Below are 22,869 nucleotides of genomic sequence, written 5' to 3' on the forward strand. Positions count from 1 at the left end.
CACAGAACGGCTACTGGACTTACTGTGCATTGTCAAAGACAGGTTTAGAACTCTCCACACATTCTAGATTACCATGACGCCAGGCCAAAATAAAAGTTAAGAATATGTAAACAAGTATTCTACTAAGGCAAAACATAAGCAATAATACATGAACCAGGATAAATTATGGCCAACCTCTTTATTGGGATTTAGAGGCATGTTCCTACACTAAATATTTACTATTGGATCCCGGCAGAAAGAGTGTTAAAAAATTTCTAAGGCAAAGACTTTCAACAGGAAAAAGTTCAGGTTCACATTAAGGGGGTCATTATGAACACGGCGGGAAACCCCGCTGTGTTCATGCTGGTGGCCTTTTCATAGACCGCCAGTCCCCTTGAGACCCCGCCGGCCGTATAATGTACATTTTGCTGGGCCGGGACATTGACGACGGCTCCACATGGAGCTGCCGTCAATGCCGCTGAGCGGCAGGTGCAGAAGCACCCATCGCGCAGATCATTGCTTGTAAATCGGGCAGTGATCTGCGCGAGGGGGCACTGCACGGGGGCCGGAAAGGCTGGAGGAACAAGCGTTCATTATCCGGAGGGCAGCGCTGCTTGCAGCACTGCCCTGTCGGATAATGATATCTGCCATCGTCAGGCTCCCTGGCGGCGGTAGCCTGGCGGTGGCGGAGGGCCGCCTGTGGGGGCCCTCCCTTGTACATTATATGGCGGTTCAGACCCCATGCTGGTGGCAGTATTTTCCGCCACCGCCAGCATGGCAGTCTGAACCGCCAGGGTTCATTATGAGGCCCTAAGTCTGTACGGATCCTCGCTTGTGTCTCGTTGGGTTTGGCCCACTGAACAGACTTAACTCTGCACTTCGAGGGTTGCATGGAGCTCAGATCTCTAACTGGGTCATGGGCTTTGTTCAGTGAAGTGCTCTGATCCTTCGGTCAGCTCAGTGAGTGCATATGGACAAGAAGCTTGAAGAAGAAATAAATTCTCTGGGCCGGAGCAGATGCTCTGTATGTCAAGGCAGCATGTAAGGTCTTATAATCATACAGATAATCTCTCCCAACTGGTTAATTTATGTGAGAAAAAACTTGCAGAGAGGTCACTGGTGAGGGGATGTCTGGTGCAGTTACACATTTCAGGATGGAATTCAGAAAGGTGCTCTTCGCTCTCACAATGGTTCAAGCAGGCAGGCAGTCATGGCGTACTCAGTGTCACCATCTTAATGGACCTGCAGTGCCACCTGTGGGTACGTGGCTGAGAGCTTCTACCCACTGAGTTCATCCTTCCACCACTCGATCTTCAAAGGAGGAAGGGGTGGTGGTTGTACAGTGGGAGCTGCCCCAGATAGGTGCTTCTGAGCAGCTGGTGACACACCAGGGTAGACCTGCCCACCTTCCTTGGTACAGGCAGGTGCAGCTGATGTGTGTCTGGAACCCTACAGCATTGCATAGTCCAGAGTAAGTGAAGTTTGATTCTGCAAGGCTGAGGGAGGTCTGCATGGGCAGTACTGGGGATTAGTAGGCAGAAGGAAGGTGCTCCCAGGCAGACTGGGAGCCTGTGCAGGCTCTCTCCAGCCCAGCAACACAGTTGCTGGGCTGGAGAGAGCCCTCTGCGCCTGTGTGTTTGGCCGGCCCGAGACGGCCAGCCAAACACACATGAGCTCCGAGGGGGAACTCCCCCTCAAACTTGTCACCCCTGTGGCCCGCCCCTTTACAAGGAAATGATAATAAACATGGTTTATTATCGTTTCCTTAAAAAGGTTTTGCAGCTGCTGCTGCTGGCGGGGAGGCGATGCTCCCCCGCCCCCAGGGAGGAGCCACCACTGATTCTTGGGTGGGATATGGCTCTGCCCAGTTATAACCGGCTCAGAGGCATGGATAAGCACAGGATGTTTCCCCTGCCACCCTCTGCTGTGCCCCACTACGATCCACACCTTGTACTGCCCCTCGTCTGCACTGCCCCCTTGTTCATTTACCACCTGCTCAGAGGAGGGGGTAAGTGGAAGTGGATTTGTTCCCAGAAGGTGGACACTGCATGTGGATTCAGACCTGGTAATACTGGTCTATGTTATTACCCATTCCTGGAACTTATACTTGTAACAGCTGAATTCATGTCAGTGGATGCCATCCGGAAAGTTTATTTTCAGCCACATGGTACCATGTAAATCCGGACGCTTAATAATTGGGATGTTAGTGACTTCAGCACCAACAAGATATCATGTATATAAGCAAAGCAATCGTACATTATTTTTTGTTAATTTAAACAGGGCCAGGGAGGTTACCCAGGGATAAACAGTGACATGCTTCACCAAGCAAGAAATACATTTTTTAAACCAGTCAAACATGTTAAGCACGTGGGCCAGCTGGACCTCATTTATCCCTGGTTCTGAGGTCTAATTTAGTGACCTAATGTGACCATTTATACATTCTGACCCTGAAAATACAGTGTGCATTAATGAATAGTTCAGATCTGGCTTAGAGCATTTTTACTCAAATGGGAAACGTTTTGTTTTCTCAAAGAAACCCATAATCTTTAAACCAATACTGCTTCAAAACAATTCTATATATACATCCCATTTAGGAAGACACTGGGCGGGAGCAAGCAGTGGTTCCATAGCCCATTGTCTACTTCTCCCAGGCCCTCCAATATGCTCTCCAAATGGAAAGCTGCTCAACAGGGACAACTTACTTTATAGGTATCGCATGTGCTTGCTAAGTCATATGTTACTAAAAAATAATTCTTTGAAAAGACTTAGAAAACACCCCTACTTCACTCCTTAATTTCCTGAACATCCCGTTTGTTCATTTAAAATTTCCTCCATCTTTGCTTAAATTTACTTGCTTTTTATTGGCTAGCAGGTCACTTCCTGCTCTTCTATTAAGCTTTCTGTTCTGCTTTTGCTGCTGTGTGGAGTATGGCCAAAGTACACCTTCTGGTTTTTAGTGATTGGTTACTTGTTAGTGTTTGTACGGGAAAAGATTAAGTGAAAGCAAGTCAATTCACATTGAAATGTGTGTAAACATGTCGGCCACCTTGCACTAGAGTATCCAGTGCAGATTTGAAGCAATCAGCGAGCGAACTCATTATGTTGTGTTTTTCATTACTTAATAATGATATTTCTGATGAATAACATGAATTATTTGTGTTTGTTTCTTAAATTACCACTCACTCATTTTTTAAGAAAAGTAATTTGTATTTTTGGGCGACTTTTTTTTTTTTTTAGTTGTTAGTCTCTCAGTGACTTATTAACAGGCATTAGGGTCATGATTTGAAAGGTGCAGCAGGTGCAGTGGCACCGGGGCCACAGGGTGTCAGAACCCCTCTAATCAGAGATTATTGCTAAATTTTACTACTAGACGGTCTGACACAAGTGCAGTTATCTAGCAGGCACTAGGGTCATGACTTCAATGGTGCAGCAGGTGCATTGACACCGGGAACAAAAGCTCTAGGCACCCCACTAAACACTTATTATTGCTATATTTTAGAACTGAACCAGCAGTCACAAGTGCAGTCATCTTGCAGGCAATAGAGTCATGATTTGAATGGTGCAGCAGGTGCAGTGACACTGGGGCCAGAAGTTGTCATAACTCCTCTAAACACCAAATATTGCTATATTTTATTACTAAACAGGCAGTCACTAGTGCAGTTATCTAGCAGGCACTAGGGTCATGATTTCAATGGTGAAGCATGTGCAGTGGCACCGGGAACAAAAGCTCTAGGCACCCCGCTGAACTCTTATTTTTGCTATATTTTACAACTGTGCCGGCAGTCATAAGTGCAGTTATCTTGCAGGCACTAGAGTCACGATTTGAAAGGTGCAGCAGGCGTAGTGGCACCGGGCCCAAAAGATGTCAGAACTCAACTAAACGCCAAATATTGTTACATTTTACTACTAAACAGGCAATCACAAGTGCAGTTACCGTGCAGGCCCTAGGGCCATGAGTTTAGTGGTGCAGCAGGTGCAGTTACACAGGTGCCAAAAGCTGTAGGAACCCCTCTAAACACCAAATATTGCTATATTTTACTACTAAACAGGCAGTCACAAGTGCAGTTACCTTGCAGGCCCTAGGGTCATCAGTTCAGTGGTGCAGCAGGTGCGTTTACACTGGGGCCAAAAGCTGTAAGACCCCCTCTAAACATCAAATATTGCTATATTTTACTATTATACAGCCAGTCACAAGTGCAGTTATCATGCAGGCACTCGGTCATGGTTTTAATGGTGCATTGGCACTGGTGCCACAAGGTGTCAGAACTCCTCTAAACACAAATTAATGCAAATTTTTACTACTCAACAGGCAGTCACAAGTGCGGTTACCTTGCAGGCATTAGGGTCATGATTTGAATGGTGCAGCAGGTGCAGTGGCACTGTGCCCAAAAGCTCTAGGAACCCCACTAAACACACATTTTTACTAATCTTTTTCTTCTAAACAGGCAGTCACAAGTGCAGTTATCTTGCAGGCATTATGGTCATGATTTGAATAGAGCAGCAGGCATAGTTGCACTGGGGCCAAAAGTTGTCACATCTCCTCTAACCACCAAATATTGCTATATTTTACAACTAAACAGGCAGGCACAATTGTGGTTACTGTTAAAAGGGGCATGATTTGAATAGTGCAGAAGGTGCAGTGGCACTTTACTAGCTACACATTACTATACTCTAATGCAATGCCCTGATAAATAAGGTACAAATGACGAGTATGGTACCAGAGGATATTAATTCAACATACATCACAACATAAACAACCATTAATGGTTTATCAAATTTAAAACAAACATTAATATAACCTCTTTCTAATATTTACAATCCAGTTAGTAAGCTAGAATGCAAAAGAAAAAACAAAGACGAAACTACTGGCTTTGCTAATGCTTGTTGCAAATTTGTTACTACCTCCTTTGAGTTGTTGGTAACACTTCTATGGTTTGGAACTACAACAGTGGTCACAAACCATTTATACATCTCATTGAGATTCGTAAATATGAGGGGATGCCCCTTACAAGCCCCTCTGCGATTTGGAAGGAGTCACTAAAATCATTTTGTAATTCAGAAAGGCCTTACAAAATGGCAAAATGGGTTTAATAGAAAGCAGAACACCATCTTGCAAATCGCATGGATTTTGACTTTGCAGGCAGAACATTTGTTGAAGCGCGCTGCTACTGATATGTAAATTGATTAGAGACACCATTGGGTCCTTTTTAAAGATTCAGTTTTTCACACTGCACCTCGCTTTTCACGATCTTCATTTCTAGAACAATTTGTTTTCACAAACTACCTTCAGGTAAGAGTTGAGTCGAATGGAGATTGTTATAAACTTACATTAATAGGTTTCCTGGAGCAGACATGGATCTCTCTTCTCTTCTGTTTTGACACTCAAACGGGTTTCCAAAGGAGCGTTTCCGTAACATTGCTTTAACTAAAATCTGTGAAAGACAAAAAACATGTAAAAGAAGCCCAATGAGTTTCATATTAGTTACATGACACCACATAAGCCTAGAAGAAGTGATCAGTCATATTTCAGTCAAAGTGTTTTGTTAGTTTTGGTGCATTAGATAAAATGCTGCAGTATGAGCTCCCTAGAGCAATTTGATGCACATAGAAGATTACCTGGATTCCTGGAAGGAAGTTAAGACTTAGCTCATCCCAAGATGATCTCACAACCACTAGATGAAGCCACTTTCCATTACCAAGAGGGGTGCACAATTTGGAACTCAGGATGAGACCGGCCCTAGACTGGAACTAGTGACATTAGAGACACAACCACATGCAGAACTATCTTTCACTCTCCTTTGCTCTACTGCATGCACAAGTGCCACTACACCTTCACAGTCACACCAGAGAAGCAGCAATCCATAAACCTCTCTTCTTAAACAGGTCACAATCCATTCACACATTTGTCTCCATCAATACACTAACAATTTATAAGCCTAAGCATCTGACCTCTCATCCCTTTCGCTTCACTACATGCCAAAGCGCAGTGACAAATACATAATAAGACTACAGCTCTGGTCCTTACACAGTATAGGAAAATTCTGAAGGCCATGTGACCCGGATACACTTCTGCCGATGTATTCCCAGGGAGTAGCATGCAGTTTGACAAATTCATCAGGAAAACAAGATGCTAATTAAATGCAACTAAAATACAGTACAATGTTGAAACTCAGCAGAAATAACAAAGGTAGGGCGTGGCCAAGATTGGGGCCACATGGGACGAGTTTTGAAAAGCACAGATGCGGACCTGCATAATATTCTGTTAGAATATTGTGCATGCTGGTCTGGGAGCATGGGCAAAACTGGAAGTGCTCCCTGGCCCCTGGCTAACAGAGGGAGGACTGTGCAATGTCAGGAAGATGGTGAGCGTGGTTCTGCTGGGGCCAGAATTTAATCAATGGGGAGCAGGAAGAGCCCTGCTGCACACTGTTTCGTAATGCTGGGCATCACTGCTCACTGCTTCCCTTGACACTCTCGGCAACTGCGGCGGCCTGATACCATGTAGGCCACTGAGACTTGGACCATCCAACGGTCACTACTGCATGAGACAGCGTCCACAAGGTGGCGCCACAGCCTCGGTGGGCTGGGAGCCCCTGATGGTGCTGTTCACAAGCTGCTGCATGCTGGATATGCGTAGTCCAGGATGGAGAAACAGCAATCTGCCCTGAAACGGGTACCCAGCCATCGCTGTTTCTCGTAGGAGGTCTTAGCTGCCCCACTTCTATTGACAGGCACAGCACATAAGGAATTGATCCTTGTGGCAAAGCATGGAGTGAGGGGCCGCTGAGTACTTACTAGGCAGACCAGAGGCGAAGAGGGCACATGGCCTACAGCTTCGGAGACCAGTGTTACTCACAAAGTCCTGGAGGGGGTACTCCACCCCAAGTGAAAAGTGGACCTGGCTACCAGGCAGGTAACGAATTATAAATCATCTGCGGGGGCTCTTGCTTCCCCTTCCCCTTTTTTCCCTCCTGCCAGAGCAGACCTCAGTGGATGACAGTGTCAGGTGCCTCCTCGCTGCCTTGGACCTCCCCTTCTCCTCTGAGAGCTGTGCAGGGGGTGAGCATTGAGGAGCAGAGAGGATCTGAGTGGGTGGTGTTGTACTGGTGGTACATGGTGAACATGTCTATCCTACTCTCATTGTCCCCCGTTACACATTTATCTGCAGTGCCCGCAACTGTGGCAGACTGGGGTGCATCCAAACTCAGGGCTGTGTGAAACAGCAGGCAAACGACTGATCCTGCTGTTGGACCTCACTATGCCCCCCTGGAGACAGACTTTCTTGATGGACTTGAGGGTAGGGTAAGCCTTCCTCTCCACATCTGCACCTCTCCTAGTGCCCGCAGGCCCAACCATCCCCCGCAATGCTGAAGCCCAAGAACATCCAGGCATGGCCTTGGATGCTTTTGAAACAGTGGAGCTGCGGGTCCCAACTGAGCACTCTTTAGGGTCCTTGAGCCCTGTGCAGTCATTCAACTCAGTTCGAAAAGGTGCTCCATGACATTTTAGACCTTAAAACCATGTTAGAAGCTAAAATCAACACTCTCCCTGGATGTCCACCTTCTTCGGGCCGACCACAAGAAGCTGATGGAACGAATGGATGAAGTAGAATCTGCGGAAATTACACTTCTTGGGGATTTGTATGCCAAGGGCACTCTGTTGTTCTTTCAAGACATTATGGAAACCTATAGGGTCACTGCAGGGCACTTTTTGTTGTACCATGCACTGAGGCATGTGTTCCAGACTACGTGGCGACCTGGGGGGACTCCCTCAGTTGCTGATTTTGTACATACTATGCAGCAGCATGCAACAGACTATCTCTGTTTTATATGCTGCCTTATACACTGGTTAGGTGTGTAACTGCTAAAGCCCCGGCCAGATGGACCGACAATTTACCACAATCACTGATATATGCGCAATGAGTCTCTCCATCGGATAAAGCAAGTATCTTGTAACCCTAGACTGTGTTTTACCCAAATTAATTACTTAGATCACACATACCTTATACCACTAATGATAATTTTTATACCTCATACCACATCACATACATTGAATGTTTCTCGCAGCCTCCTCTTAATGCCTCAGGTGTAAAACATCCACAACTGGTTTCTATTGCCTGGTGTGGTAGTGTTCAGTAATGCAGAGAACCTGAGGGGAGGTCACAGATATAAGGCCTGATTTGGAACTTGGTGGACCGGTTACTCCATCACAGCGGTGATGGATATAGAGTCTGCTGAAATCTAAATCCTATTAAATCATATGGGATTTAGATTTCAGCCTGCAGGATATCTGTCACCGTTGTGGCAGAGTAATCTGTTCACCAATATCTAAATCAGGACCATAGTGTCTGCAGTTGCGGATAATAGGCTTACACCCTCAACTGAGTCCTGTACACTTGATTTTAAGTCCAAGGTTAAAGGTGAGAAACATCTTCACAGGTTTATCGACCTCGTGTTCGTCCTATGTAAACATAACATTGCTATGTTCTGGAAGGCACCAGTGACTTTGGACATCCGACATTGGCAAGCTACTTTGCTCAAGTGGTCAAGCACTGAAGCCATGGTGATAGCAGGCCTGCACGCAAGAGGGCTAGAGACAGCAGGTGGATGGTGTTAGGAAATCGACATCAGACATTTGGAAGCCTAAAATGACATACGCCCTCTCTGAAGGAACTTCATGCCTGCAATCACAAACTATTACATACATGATTCGTCAATGATCCATACACTGGGAGGAACAAGATCACAAAAGGGGCCATTGAGCTCTTACTGGGGCATGCACCCACACATATCAGGAGGGTCACCTCGGGATGGGGGGCAGCCGACCTGCTAACAAATAGAGGTCAGGGGGACTTGAGCGAGTTAGGGAAACAGCACTTGCTCTCCAGATGGACGCATGGCTGCCAATGAGAGATACCCAATTTTCACCCTAGTGTTGGCCAAACTTTCCACACACGATACAGCTACTGGAGATCCCGTTCTGCATTTGGGAAAAATAACTTGTTTTCTGCATTCGGACGACCCCATTGTTAGCACTGTTATCAGTGCCAGAACCCCTCTAAACACAGATTATTGCTAAATTTGACTACTAAACAGGCAGTCACAAGTGCAGTTACCTTGCAGGCACTAGGGTCATGATTAGTCTCTGGATCTCTTTCTCAATGTAATGTTAGCACTATGAAATTTTAAAGGAAGCCCAAATGAAAGCTTCTCTAAATATGTCAAAATTGCAAGGAGTCCTGTATGATAAAAAATGAAAAAGGATATGATAAATTTGATAAATGAGTGAAGGGTTAAATACGGATGCCATATGCTCATCAGAGCTAATTAGACGCTGCAACCCCAGATATATGTAGATATTTACAGAAAAGAATGCAACTGCAGGTATAATACAGTAGATGGACGTTCTAGGCTATTCAAGCGTGCAGGAACCACACTCGTTCTATTATTGAGGTCTTAACATCTGGTGTACCGCTACTCTGAGCACCTTGTTAACTTTGCAGTTGCATGGCCAATTACAAAATATTTCAGTCTGCATGACGATCTGGCTTAAGGTAATGCCAAAACTACATTAAGCATTAGTTGAGCCTTCATATACACTCTACCTCCTCATCACCACTCCACTTGCTTTCTCCATGGGTTCACCAGTACCTCAGGAGGTCATGCTATTATACAGGATCTTTATAAAACAAACCATGACACCCCAAAGAACTAGAGGAAACGCTATTGAACTGCAGTGGAAACGGTAGAGTGGCAAATCAAGATAGGGCAGAGACCAATAGGAACCAAGCCCTGCAGTCAGTGGACAAAGAAGCCACCCAAGTATGAAGACATTTATAACGGCTAAGCATCTCCTGAACAAGGGAGATGGTATAAGAGGATAGATTCTGCAGCCAGTCCAGCACATCACAGATCAAAAGAAACTATGCTCTGCATTCATTGAGACGATGACCGGACTAAGGAAGCCAGGGTCTGCAGAAAGTGTGATACTGGGAAACTCAAAAGAGATCAGGCTTCAGCAGCTGTGCAAAGGACAAACGCTTCAGAAAGGACAGGCTCTGCAGTGAGTATGACAGGTCAGACTCGCCCTGCAGAGAGTTTGATAGTGTATGCATGGATCCCAGGCCATTCAAGATCTGCAACTACTGTGAAAGAACTTATCCAGAAAGACCAGACTCTGCAGCTAATGTGACAGAGGTGAGGTCTAGAGTAGCATTTGATTCAGCAGAAATATAAGAGAGAGGCAGCTTTTGTAGTCAGTGTGGCAGTGCAGAGGCTCAAAGAAGAAGTCTGGGGTGTAGAGGAGAATGGGCTAGATACAATTAAGATGTGGGGCTCATATAGGATGTGGGAGAGGATGTGGATTTACTGCCAGAGCTGCCGATTGTGGATCTGGGGAGCCATATACAGATCTCATTGTCGGCTATACATCCTGTGATTCTGGGTAAATTGCTTATTCTCCCCATGCCTAGAATATGAATGTGACCTTGTGTAATGTAATTAGTGCTCATGTAAAGGGCTCTAATACCTTTGGGTCAAGTTTGCAATATATGAAATTTGCAAAACAAATTACAGGAGCAGAGATTCAAAAGGCAAATGGAGGAATTAGAAAGACAATATATTAGTAAAAAGTACTGTTAGGCCTGGCATCCTTGGCATGTTTTCCTGTCTTTTTGCCTCTGCTTTATGTATTTTTGACTGTGTGTTGGACTTTGTAGACCTGGCATCCTTGGCATGTTTTCCCGTCTTTTTGCCTCTGCTTCATGTATTTTTGACTGTGTGTTGGACTTTGTTTTTGTTGGTTTTCGGTACTCTGGGCACTTTACCACTGCTGACCAGTGCTAAAGTGCAAGCGCTTCCTGTGTAAATTGTGATTATGATTGGTTATCCCTGATTGGCATATTTGATTTACTAGTAAGTCCCTAGTAGATAGAGGTGCCCAGGGCTTGTAAACTAAATGCTACTAGTGGGCCTGCATCACTGATTGTGCCACCCACGTGAGTAGCCCTGTAAACATGTCTCAGACCTGCCACTGCAGTGTCTGTGTGTGCAGTTCTGCACTGCCAATTCGACCTGGCAAGTGTTCCCTCCTTCCCTTTTATTACATATATGTCATCCCTAAGATAGGCCCTAGGTAGCCCCATGGGAAGGGTGCAGTGTATCTAACTGGTAGGACATGTACTGGCGTGTTATACATGTCCTGAAAGTGAAGTACTTCCAATTTCGTTTTTCACCATTGCAAAGCCTATCTCTCCCATACGTTAACATGGGGGGTGCCTTTAAATATCTTTTAAGTGCAGTTTCCCATTGAGAACAGGTAGATGATATGGAGTTTGGGGTCTCTCAACTCACAAAAATACATCTTTTGGTATAATTGTTTTTTAGATTGTCTGTTTGAAAATACCACTTTTAAAAATTGGGCATTTTCTTGCTTAACCATTCTGTGCCTCTGCCTGCCTGTGGAATCCACATCTGGGTCAGACTGACAGTTGGGCTGTTTGTGAGTTCCCTCTAGACAGTGACACAAAGGGAGCTGAGAAGTGTCCTGCATATCCTGATGAATATCTGGGCAACAGTGGGGAGGGATGTGCTGACACTTATACCTGAAAGGGCTGTGCCTGTCCTCACACAATGCAGTCTCCAACCCCCTGGTGTGTGTCTGGGGCCAGGCCTGGGCAAGGCAGGATCTTGTGAACAACAGAGACTTTCTTTTGATGTTTGCCTACTTCAAAGGCAGACATGAGTATTAGCAGTGGACCCAAAACTCCAGACCTTTAGAATACTTCTGGATCAAGAGGAACCTCTGCCAAGGAGAAGAGCTGAAGTGCTGGAGGAGGAGTACTGCCCCTTTGCTGTGTGTGCTTTACTGGGTTGGCTTGCAGTTGCTGCTTCTGCCTTAAAGAGGACAAGGACTGGACTTTGCTGTGTATCCTGCTTGTGAAGATTTTCCAAGGGCTTGGACTGAGCTTACCCATGTTCTTCAGTTTCAGGGCCATCAAAGACTTCATTTGCCAGCACCGGGGCTCTCTTGCTGAGATCCTACCCTGCCAAGTGGTGCCACATCTAGTCCCTGGGCCCTTGAAAGGAGAAGCTGGTGAACCCAAGAAGAAAATCCCTCACAGGAACCAAGCGGCAGAAAAAATCGATGCAGCGTCTGTACCGCGTCTAAAAAATCAACGCATCCCAGGAAAAATCTATGGATCCCTAGCTCAGCACAAATTCATTGCTGCTGTGCATCCCGATTTCCCACGCAACATACCTGGGCATCAAATCCTGTAACATAAGCCTACTGACCTGAGGCTGCTTGTCCAGAAATCAATGCATCTCTTCACTGCGAGGAAAGAATAAATGCATAGATTGCCCAGCAGAGAAAGAATCGAAGCATGGCCTCACTTGCAAGTAAGGAATCAACACATTGCTTGCTTTTCGATGCACGCTCACCCGTGCGGCTTTATTTTTTATGCATACTAGGTACTATGAGCTAAAAAAACTCATCCATTGATTTCTATGGATTAAGACTTATTTTACTTTAAAAATTCATATTTGTGCTTGTGCATGTTGGATTTTTGTCGTTTTGGTCTTGTTTGATTTATATAAATATTGGCTATTTTTCTAAACTAGTGTGGAGTCCTTTTGTGGGGTTTTCACTGCGACTGTTGATACAAATAGGTTACACATTGCCTCTGGGATAAACCTGACTGCTGGTGCCATCTACCAAGGGGGTGAGCAGGGGTTATCCTAGGTGTGTATCTCTTTACCCTGACTAGAGTGAGGGTCCCTGCTTGGACAAAGTGCAAACTAACTGCCAACCACAGACCCCGTTTCTAACAAGTATGATGGTTGGGCGCATGTTGTTAGTTTCTACTTGGGCAAGGGAGCACCGACCTACAGAGTGGCAGCCACCGTAACTGGGTTCACAGACTACTTTGATTTAAGGTATGCTGAAGTATGCATGTATGCTGTATAGTGCAAATCTAACAAAACATTGAGTGGACTGCTGCACAGGGTAAAGACAAGCATAAAGTCAATGGGTGACCGGAGCCATGAATGGTTATTGGTTTCTTAATGCACTGAGATGTAGTGTTCTTTAGAGAGGTGTGTATTCAACTCTTTCTTAAATTGGTTGTATTTAACTCTTTCTTAAATTGGAGCAACATTGAGAAAGTCCTTATAAATGCCCGGATGTTCTTCTAGATCCGGGGTGCTTGGTTGGAAAAGGCTTGCTGCATTGGTTTATCTTTTTTTTTTATACACTTCTTAGTCTCCAGTCTCACAGTGGACTGGCTGCATGAGTACTTAATGCCACCAGCAATGGTGAGCTTGTGTGCAAGATAAGCAGGGATGCTTGCCATGATGGTTTTATAAACAATGTATATGTTTTTTAAGATGGTGCAGGACAACAAGGGGAACTAATTAGTTGGATGAAGAAGGGGGGTGATATTGTGATATTTCTTCTGGTCCGGGGTGAGACAAGCTGCAATGTGTAGGATGCCCTTAAGGTTAGCCAATGTGCAGTCTGAGTAGTATGGAGCAGGGTGTTACCACCATCTAAATGGGAGAGTATAAAGGCCTGAACTGCAGTTCTGAAGTCACTTGCTGGAAGAAATGGCCTCACTTGCTTTAGACTGTATCAAGCTTTCATTGTGTGTTTTGCCAATATCTTCTGTGACGTGAGGCTGGTGTTCAAAGTAATCCAGGTGACTTGGTACTTTGTGAAAGTTGGGGTTAGAAACCATCAAGGTTAATTTCAGAGCCACGTTTGTACTGTTTTTTTTGTTTATTGTTATTGGCAAATAAGAATTCTGTCCAGAGTGTTTTGAACTACAGGTAGGCACAGAATGATGTGCAGAGAGCGTTTGAGCTGTTGGGTGTTTGGAGCATAGGACACTTTCAGAAAAAGTTATGGATCATCGGCAGATTGGTAAATCTTGATGCTGTTATCTGAGAGTACAGCCCCAATGGCCTAAATGTAGCAGCTGAAGGTTACATGAGATTGTATTGAGCCCAGTTGGTTGTGTGGGTGATAGGAAACGTTTGGGACCTCAAAGTGCCCATGTCAATAAACAGATATTGACTGAACAGGTAAGAGTAAAACCAGTGAAGGATGTTGCCCATGAATCACATTCGAGTTTCCAGGTTGCACATGAGTAGAGGATGATTAACTGTGTCTAAGGCAGCTGAGTAGTTCAGCAAAATGATGAGGTCATCTTCATCTCTGCTCAGGAAGGTATTGTCTACAATATGTAAGGTAGAACTCTCCAAGTTGCATTGTGATATGATGCCAAACTGGTAGTCAGGCAGGAGTTGATGGAATGATGTGATCTTGGAGTTTACCATCAAATGCTTTTACATTGTTCTTGCCAATGACAGGTAGGTGATTGATGAGCTGGTTTTTGGCGAAGTGATCAATGTCAAATGTAGGTTTCCTTAAGAGTGGGAGGATGTGCCGTGTCTTGAGAGCTTCTGGAAAGATGCTTTGAGTGAGGGAAGTATGGACAATGATGAGAAGGGGGTGAGAGAGCTTCTCCGAGAGAGCTATATTGAAGATTGAGAATAATGCATAATTTTCATAGGAAATAACTTTGAGGAACTTCAGTATGTCAGCGAAACCTGTGAGAGACATGGCTTTGAAGGATGACCACTGTGGGATTTTAAAAGGAAGCAAGGCCACAAGAGGAGAAGCAGGCTTGATGCTGTTGATGTGCTGTTAGCCTTCCTTTATTTACTGAAGAAGAGGTTGATGGCATGGCACTTGCCTCTATAGTGTAAAATACGAGGGTCAAAGAGTGGGTTGATGCAGTGCTTTATTGCCTAGAAAAGTGTTCTGCTTCGGTTGATATTATGAGATGTCCTTGTGTTGCATGACTACGTCACAGGATTTCTGATTTTCTTTCATTTTCTTTCTTGACTGTGGATAAAGCAATTATTGTCAGTGAGGCCTTTAGAGCAAGAGGGTGCTGAAGGATTTGACTTGCACTTATGTGTTTTCATCGGAGCATGGATGTTTGGATAGTTTTACAAAAAAATGAAGTTATTTTGAAAGGTGTTCGCATCAGACATGGAGTTGGTAGGTAGAGAGATGAGTTCAGGTAATAGGTTGTCGATGGAGAAGTCTTTAAAGGATCTGGAGGTTTGGGCTTCTCTGTTGGGTAGACTTTGGTTTGTTGGTAGGCTACGGAGCAAGAAGATAGAGATGGCAAGGTGTTTTTTTCCAGTCCAGAAATATGTGTGGTTTGCACAGGATTGCTGGTGATTATGAAAAGACAAAGTCAGGGATGTGGCTTTTGCAGTGTTTTGACTGGGTGATGTGTAGTACCACTTTGAGGGAATTGATGAGGCTGAGAAGGGAGTCACTTGTTTTTATTTTAGCTTCGTCGTCTGGTTGAAGACAGTCAAGAGTGTTGTGTGAGTGTGTTAGATGGATGCAGTGGCGAGGAGAACTGAGAATTCATCAGTGAAGTCTTTGTTCTATCCAGAAGGCCTGTTGATGAGATTGAAGGAAGTGGTCTGAGTTGCAGTGGGAAGTTGCATGTCTGTACCCCCATGGGCTTAAGTGTAGCTTGCCTAGTGTGCAGGACTAGAAGGACTTATGGATGACAGTGAGGCCTCCTTTCTTCTTATGTGGTTGGTCCACATGATGGATGATCTAGCCTGTGAGAAGCAGATAAGGAATGCGCTAAAATGTAGCGAAAAACCAGGGTTCTGTTATGAAGAGGGCATCAAGCTTGTGCTAGATGATAAGGTCTGCAATATCTGGTGCATGCAGTAATGCATGGTGTCAGTTAATGAGCATGGATTTGGAATGTGTGTTCTGTAGTTTAAGGGTGTGTGGTGGTTAGTGGCCTACACAAGGAGGTGTAGGGGGTTTCTGGCTTAGAGGCAGCACACATGATCCCTGCATCACAGAGAATCCCTTACCTTGCAGTTTTCTCTCATAGGAAATGGTGAGTGATAATCAAAGAGCAATCAGTGTCCAAGTGCCATGCTTTGATGGGTGGACTGGGCAATGGCAGCAGTACTATGGAAACATGGAGGGAGTCAACAAAATGCATATGCATCGCCTCTAGTGTAGAGGCCTTTCCCACAGGACAATATCTCAGAATCCGCGATGATGGTGACCATCCCAAAATAATTGCATGGGATGTGAAATCTTCGAGACAAGCCTCAGTCAGTAAAGGGCTGCTCCTGCGGCTTCATCTCTCTTGTAATAGATGAACACCAGATACCAGGTATCAGCAATGCCAGACCTCATCTTTTATTTTAGTTTTACTTCTTGCATGCACAGGCTAATGTGCCCAATCTTGCCCATACCAGTGGGATAAACACAGAGATCCACTCTTGTAGAGGTTGGATAGGAACTGCAAGCATGCGGCAGAGAAAGACATCAATCTGCAAGGTCTATAACGTTGTTTTCTATGTCACCCGGCCAAAGGCATAAATGTGCATATGCACACTCATGAATATCAAGACAGGTATACCACATTCTTTTATGAAAACCGTACATTTTTCACTCAAGGGAAGCAAGGTGTTCTGGTGAAGACACAGTGAATGGACTTTCCCAGTAAGGGATGTGGGCACTGTTCTTCCTGGGGCTCCAGGAAAAAAGGGATGAACTAATAACCTATAATTAGCCGCCACTAACCAACAGTATTGCTGTAGTTTTGAAATAGGGACCCATTTTGAAAGGTGGAACACTCTGGGCTAAACTCAATCTCTAGTAGAGTCAAGTTCTCTGGTGGGGACAACATGTACAAATCCTCAGGGAAAGCTTCACAGTACGCAAGTTATGTGTTACTGCAGCAAGAACATATACAGAGGTGATAAGAATCAATGAAAATAGGAGCAGGGCGGCACAGGGTTACTGTGCCTTTGACAACTTACACTACATTATCAAACTGAAAAGGACGATTCCTGCTTATCTTGCAGACAAGCTCACCACCTCTGATAGTTCTCAGCACACCTGCGGCCAGGACACCATCAGACAGCAGACTAAGGAGTGTTAAAAAAACAAAGCAGGACAGGAGACCTTTGCCATCTTTACACCCAGAATCTGGAACAACAACCCGATATCCACCAGAACCTCCCCAGTGCAGCTCGAATTTAGGAAAGAGTTGACAACACACTCCTTTAAAGAAACATCACAATGCATTAACCGTTCACAACTCGACATCCTCTCCTATCATTTGTTAACTTTTTGCTTGTCTCAGACCTAATACAGCGCACCTCTGCCTTTTTGCTAATTGCGTCACCAACAATATTTTCAGACTGTTGTTGTTTTCAAAGAAAAAATAGCTCTGCTAAAAATAGTCTATCATGCTGCGCTTTCAGGCTCTCCTTTCATGTTTTGCTTTCAAAAACGAATAATTACATATAATCATGATGGGAACGAAGAAGAAAATTATACCTCTTAAACTGGAATACTACTCCAACACATTTTAAACAAGTTTATTCAAGTGTAATCTATGAAATGCTTATTATGCACATTATGATAGATGATTCAAACATATCTTCTATTACTGCATGTTTCTTAGAAATGGACCGCTAAAGGAGTAACTGAATAAGTACAAGTTACTCACTGTAGTAACTCTTTTACTGGTATAGTCCACTCCTCCTTCTTCAGAGTCACTGGATATCTCGAGCTACTGAGTGAGGTGCTGACATACAACTAAGGATAAAAATTACATTTTGGAAAATAATTCTCTAAAGTACGCACTGATGCCAGACCGAAATCTTTTTCTATCAGTCCATACCTGAAGGCTCAGATAGAGAGTGAGGGAAAGTGGGCAGATCATTGGAGGAAGGGTAATTCATAAACTGTGTACAAGAGTGACTGTGCTTGTAGGTAACTCTTGGACCTGCTTCCACCAGACTCACTGGAAGACTAAAGGCGCCCTTTCACAGAGCTTGAGCAAACAAACATCAGTATGTACACTGATATTCATTTTGCAGTTCTCGCAAATTGCACGTCACAGAGGTGGCAAGGCTGTGATGCAGATTAATTCCACCGAGAAGCATTGCTACAAAAACAAGCAATGTCCCTTGCTTTTACCAATGCTGCATTGAAGTAATCTGGTTAATGAGGGAACCAGCAACCTGTCAACATCTCAAAATATAGAAAAAACGCTCAACATGGATAGGTACAAATGAAAGCAAAATCTAACACAACTTCTGAAGTCTCCTCTAAGAAGATTATTTTAGTTTTAAAAAAGCGGTTATCGCAATGTCCTGGTTGGCATAAAGCTCGGATAGGTCTTTTGTCGTTATCAATACTGTTGTAGGGTCTAAACAGGAAAAGCCCAACACATACTGACTCTGAGTGAAACTAACCGACAATAAAATTCTGCGTGTCATTGTTAAAGGTTACTGGTGGACAGGGTTACAAAAGGTTTGTGAGACAAAACTGAAATTCCCAAATAAAGTAGTGATATAGGGGGTAGCTGCCAAACTGGAGCGATCACATTTAATGCATTAAAACTGATGATTAACCATACCCTTTTACAGGGGAAAGCTTTGTGAAACAAACCTAAATTGCCATTCAAAGTTTTTAAGTATCTGTGGATTCGAGTCTTAGTAACCTCAGTGGTCTTGTAAGATGCTCTGCTGTTAATCTTGGGGTGCACCCTTGGTATTCCTTTGGTGTAACCAATGGACTGAATGCATACCACGTTGTTCCAATTTGCCCATTACTGGCCTAGATGTAGAAGGGTGACAGATTTAGCTGGGGTGCCTCCCAGGGCAGGCAAGAAAATTAAACAGATAGCCACAAGCTTTGAAGCCTGGTCTGATCACCTCAAGTGAAAGACATGAAATGGTATGTGGGAGCCAGGTTGAGGGTGCCGATACATGGAAGGAAGTACAACATTATCTCTTGCAGTATCACCTTTTCCAATGCCTCATCTTGCAACTCTGTGCCTTCCATTAGCCTGGAAGTAGATATTTAAAGTTATCATACCTTTAACATAATATTTTTGTGTAAATCATAGTGTTAATGCATTTGCACAACAGATAACTCCTCATTAGTTAAATGAGGCACTTTTTCAATATGTCTCCATGCATGCTTTGAGGTCCTATTCCCATGCAACTATTTCAATGGGGATAGATCAAATTCTGCTAGTCAAGTAACTCCCTTCTGCTAAAAACTTAACCTAGGAAAGTGAAATCCTAGACAAATCCTCCTCTGAAGTTACATCTGGTCTTTATATTTTATTCAACGTTTTAGTGAAACAAGCTGTTGGAAGGTTACCCATAAACAAGTCTTAAAATGATTTTTTAGGTGGCCCAGTATCTCGTACACACTCACCACAGCTTGCTTATCACTTGAAATGTGGAGAAGTAAGAAGAGGTGTGGAAAATACTTACTAGTGGAATTCCATCCCGTTTGGGAATGCTGCTCCCTAAACCGTCTATTTCAGGCAGCATGTCACAGGTTGGTCTAACAGGAAATGTAGATTTATGTGCGTTAGGTAAACGTATGAAAATTGACTCACAAACTGTGTAGTAATCTTTAGGACTCTGACAAAATTGTCCTTCTGTAAGCAATTCAGAGCATTGACTAAAAATAGTTTCAGAGGAACACCCAGACTCCGCCCTTGGAAATCCTCTAGATAACATCAGTGTCCCAGGTCATGCTGTTTCAGAGGCACCTGTGCAGGCCGTTTGGCACCAACACACAGCTGTGCTCTTCTTGGTGTGACTCGGTGCTGCTGGGATTTTCGAACACATATTGGCAATGTTAATAGGTCTGGCTTATGAATGAACATGCCTTTTGTGTTACTGATGGGTTTAGACACTCAAGACGCCATCATAAATGTACTCTGCCACTCATCTTGGCACTTATGCTTCCATTCATCCATTCACTGACGTACTCTTGCATTCACTCTCTGACACTATCACAATAAAACACACACACACATTCAACAATACAATAAATTAGATAAATTAAAAGAATACAAGTAGAAAAAAAAAGAAAACCTGCTTTGCAAAGAAGGTATAGAGTCACTTCCCAATAAACACCATGGTAAGGCCAGTGTGTGTGAGGAAGGCCACAGATTGCTTTAAGCAACAGGAAGGTGATCTAGACTATGAATAACCAGCAACATGAACATAAACTGAGACGGGTACCCAACTGGGTGTCTGAGGTTGCTGGTAATGCAGAAATGCCTTTGGATTTTCTGATGTCCCCAAAATGGAGATATTACACTAAACTGCAACAGAACCCTGTATCAAGTACAACAACAGTAGGCTTGTTATGCCTACAACTTAAGGCTCAGAATACATCTTTGGGGAAATGATGGGACAAATTCTGTGAGCAGTTGTCATGATAATGTAGGAAGGGTGAAAAAACTGAAAGGCAATCACAAAGGACTTTTCTCAAATGGTCTTTGCTCAGAATAACCGCCCGAGGAAAGGTGACAGTGGCCATGATCAGAAGGATGTCAAAAGCTGTCTGCAAATGAGGACTCATTCTGTGCTATCCTGACACTGGGTCAAGATGTACCCATGCCAAAGGATGTAATGTGAACTTTGGTCTTGCTGGGAGAGAGGTGGAGTGAAGAAGAGCTTGAAGCACAGCTCTGGACAAGATAAGGCAGTAAATCAAGAGAACACTATGGTGAACAAAAAGAGCATAAGCACTCTTCTCTTAGAGCTTCAGGATGTTTTGTGGTATTACATCAGAAGAATTGGTTCTTCAGGGCTATAAGAGATGCATGTGACAACAGAAATTAAAAAGCTGGTCAATGTTTCTCGTTATGATGGCTAAACAGATGTTAAAGGTAGTGTGCGATAGGCATCCTGTATTATTGTGGATACTTTCTTTAGGAGTGTTCAGATATGGGAAGTGACTCTCTGGTAACATTTATATTCCTGAAATTAATAACATATGAATATAAATGTATTTCTTTAATTCATATTTTTTATTTAAAACATTGAGGACACCTAAGAAGTGTCTCAGAATAGTTCTTCTTGCTACTTCTCCATGCAATTTTTTTTACACTGTGATTAATAGGAAAACATAGCTTTTAAATCTATTTAGTCATTGTGATTTATTGTGGCTTAATTGTTTTTGTGTTTAGTCTTGAGAAGTGATAGTATTCTTAAAAGAGGAAACAAAGCCATATAAACGTATCTATTCAACTCACATCTTCTCATTTATTTAATACATCGCATTGAATGGTCAGTACAGTTATCTATTCATGCCATTTTGCTTTGCCATTGAAACAAATGAGACAATAAACATTTTATATTTTTAGTGCACTATTATAAATTGAATCTAGTGACCCCCTAGATGCTCAGGTAATGCATTGTAGAGGATATTTTGGGCTAGAGACTGCACAGTTAAACCGTTATGGTTAAGAATATAATTAGATAGATGACATTATGGCCCTCATTACGACCCTGGCAGTCCGAAACAGCACCCCCTCCCTGCATACACGCACACCCACACACCCCATACACACTCATTCACCAACACTTACATACACACATGCACTCACACGCATACATACACGCCTTCACACACACGCATCCATACAGGCATTCACACACATGCGTTCACACAAACATTCCAACACGCACTCACCTCAACAATCAAACACGCTTTCAAACACCCATACACACACGCATACACACTTACATTCACACACGCAGACAACACCCACTCACAAATGCACACACAACGATCCCCAACCTCCCACACACCCCCCTGTCGGACGATCGTCTTACCTTGTCCGGGGAAGAGGTTGTCCGGCAGGGAACGGGAACAGGTGCTCCCGCCGCTGGCAGCGTCCCACCATCAGGACACCGCCAGGCCATATTACAGGTCGTAACACGGCTGTGGAGTCCTTCTGGCGGGGCAAGGCTGGTGGTGGAACCGCCCCCTGCGCCTTCGACCGTCAGCACAACTACTGGAGGATTTCCGCCCAAGTTGTGGCGGAAATCCTTCAGTACTCGTAATATGGTGGTCAGAAGGTTCCCGTGTCTTCAGAGGTCTTCTGAAAAGAACGCCAAAGTCATAATGAGGGCCTATTTGTACAGAATATTAATAGCAAAACAAATGTCCATAGGAAGGATGAGTGAAAAGTTATGTTAATATTAATTGCTCGAGGGGAGATATATTTATATTGACTGTGTTTCAAAGAGTGTTTATGTGGTAACTGATTCTACCCCGCCACATACTATGGGCCTCATTACAAACCTGGCAGTCTCATGACTGTCAGGTTCGCGGATGGCACTGGTGGCGGTCCGAGCGCCATATTACGACCACGGCGGTTGTGCCACAGTCGGACCACCAGCACCGCCAGGATTGGTCATCCCAGCGGTCGTGGTGGTCCTAATCCGCCAGAGCAGAGCTGCAAGCAGCACTGCCCTGGGGGTACGACATTGTTCTCCGTCAGCGATTTCATGGCGGTAACACAGTCATGAAAAGGCTGGTGGAGAATGGGTGCAGGGGGGCCCAGATGGACCCATGCACTGCCCATGGACTTGGCATGGGCAGTGCAGGGTCCCCCTGGCCAGCACCACCACAATGTTCACTGTCTGCAGACAGTGAACATTGCCAGGGTGCTAGTGCACCCTGCAACCTACAGCATTGCCGCCAGCTCAATTACGAGCCGGTGACAATGCTGTAGGGTGTTTTCCACTAGCCCGGCAGGAGGAAACTCTGGTTTACGCCCACCGACCTAGCAGGAAACTCATAATGGGCCCGGCGGGGAGGTAGCCACTATGGCGGCAACCTCCCTGTCCAAAGTTCGGTGGACGGCCAAGACCGTCTGCCGAACTCATAATAAAGTCCTATATATTTTCTTTTAGACACTGTAGATACATGTTCATTTTGGATCTATGATATTCAAATGCTAAATTATGTACAAAGAGATAGAATATAAAAGAAATG

At 44.2% G+C, this 22,869-nt stretch overlaps 1 protein-coding gene across 3 annotated transcripts in view; it reads right to left on the reverse strand.

Annotated features, from left to right (window-relative positions):
• The window catches only part of CAMKK1 (calcium/calmodulin dependent protein kinase kinase 1), a 1,090,978-nt gene that overhangs the window by 127,095 nt on the left and 941,014 nt on the right, over window positions 1–22,869 (reverse strand). For all 3 annotated transcript variants that reach the window (XM_069226681.1, XM_069226682.1, XM_069226683.1), the window contains one exon: window positions 5,308–5,411. In XM_069226681.1, the coding sequence (XP_069082782.1) occupies window positions 5,308–5,411 (104 nt within the window). The remainder of the gene's footprint in view (window positions 1–5,307; window positions 5,412–22,869) is intronic.

The sequence above is a fragment of the Pleurodeles waltl genome, chromosome 3_2 (assembly GCF_031143425.1).
Source record: "Pleurodeles waltl isolate 20211129_DDA chromosome 3_2, aPleWal1.hap1.20221129, whole genome shotgun sequence".
Taxonomy (NCBI): Eukaryota; Metazoa; Chordata; class Amphibia; order Caudata; family Salamandridae; genus Pleurodeles; species Pleurodeles waltl.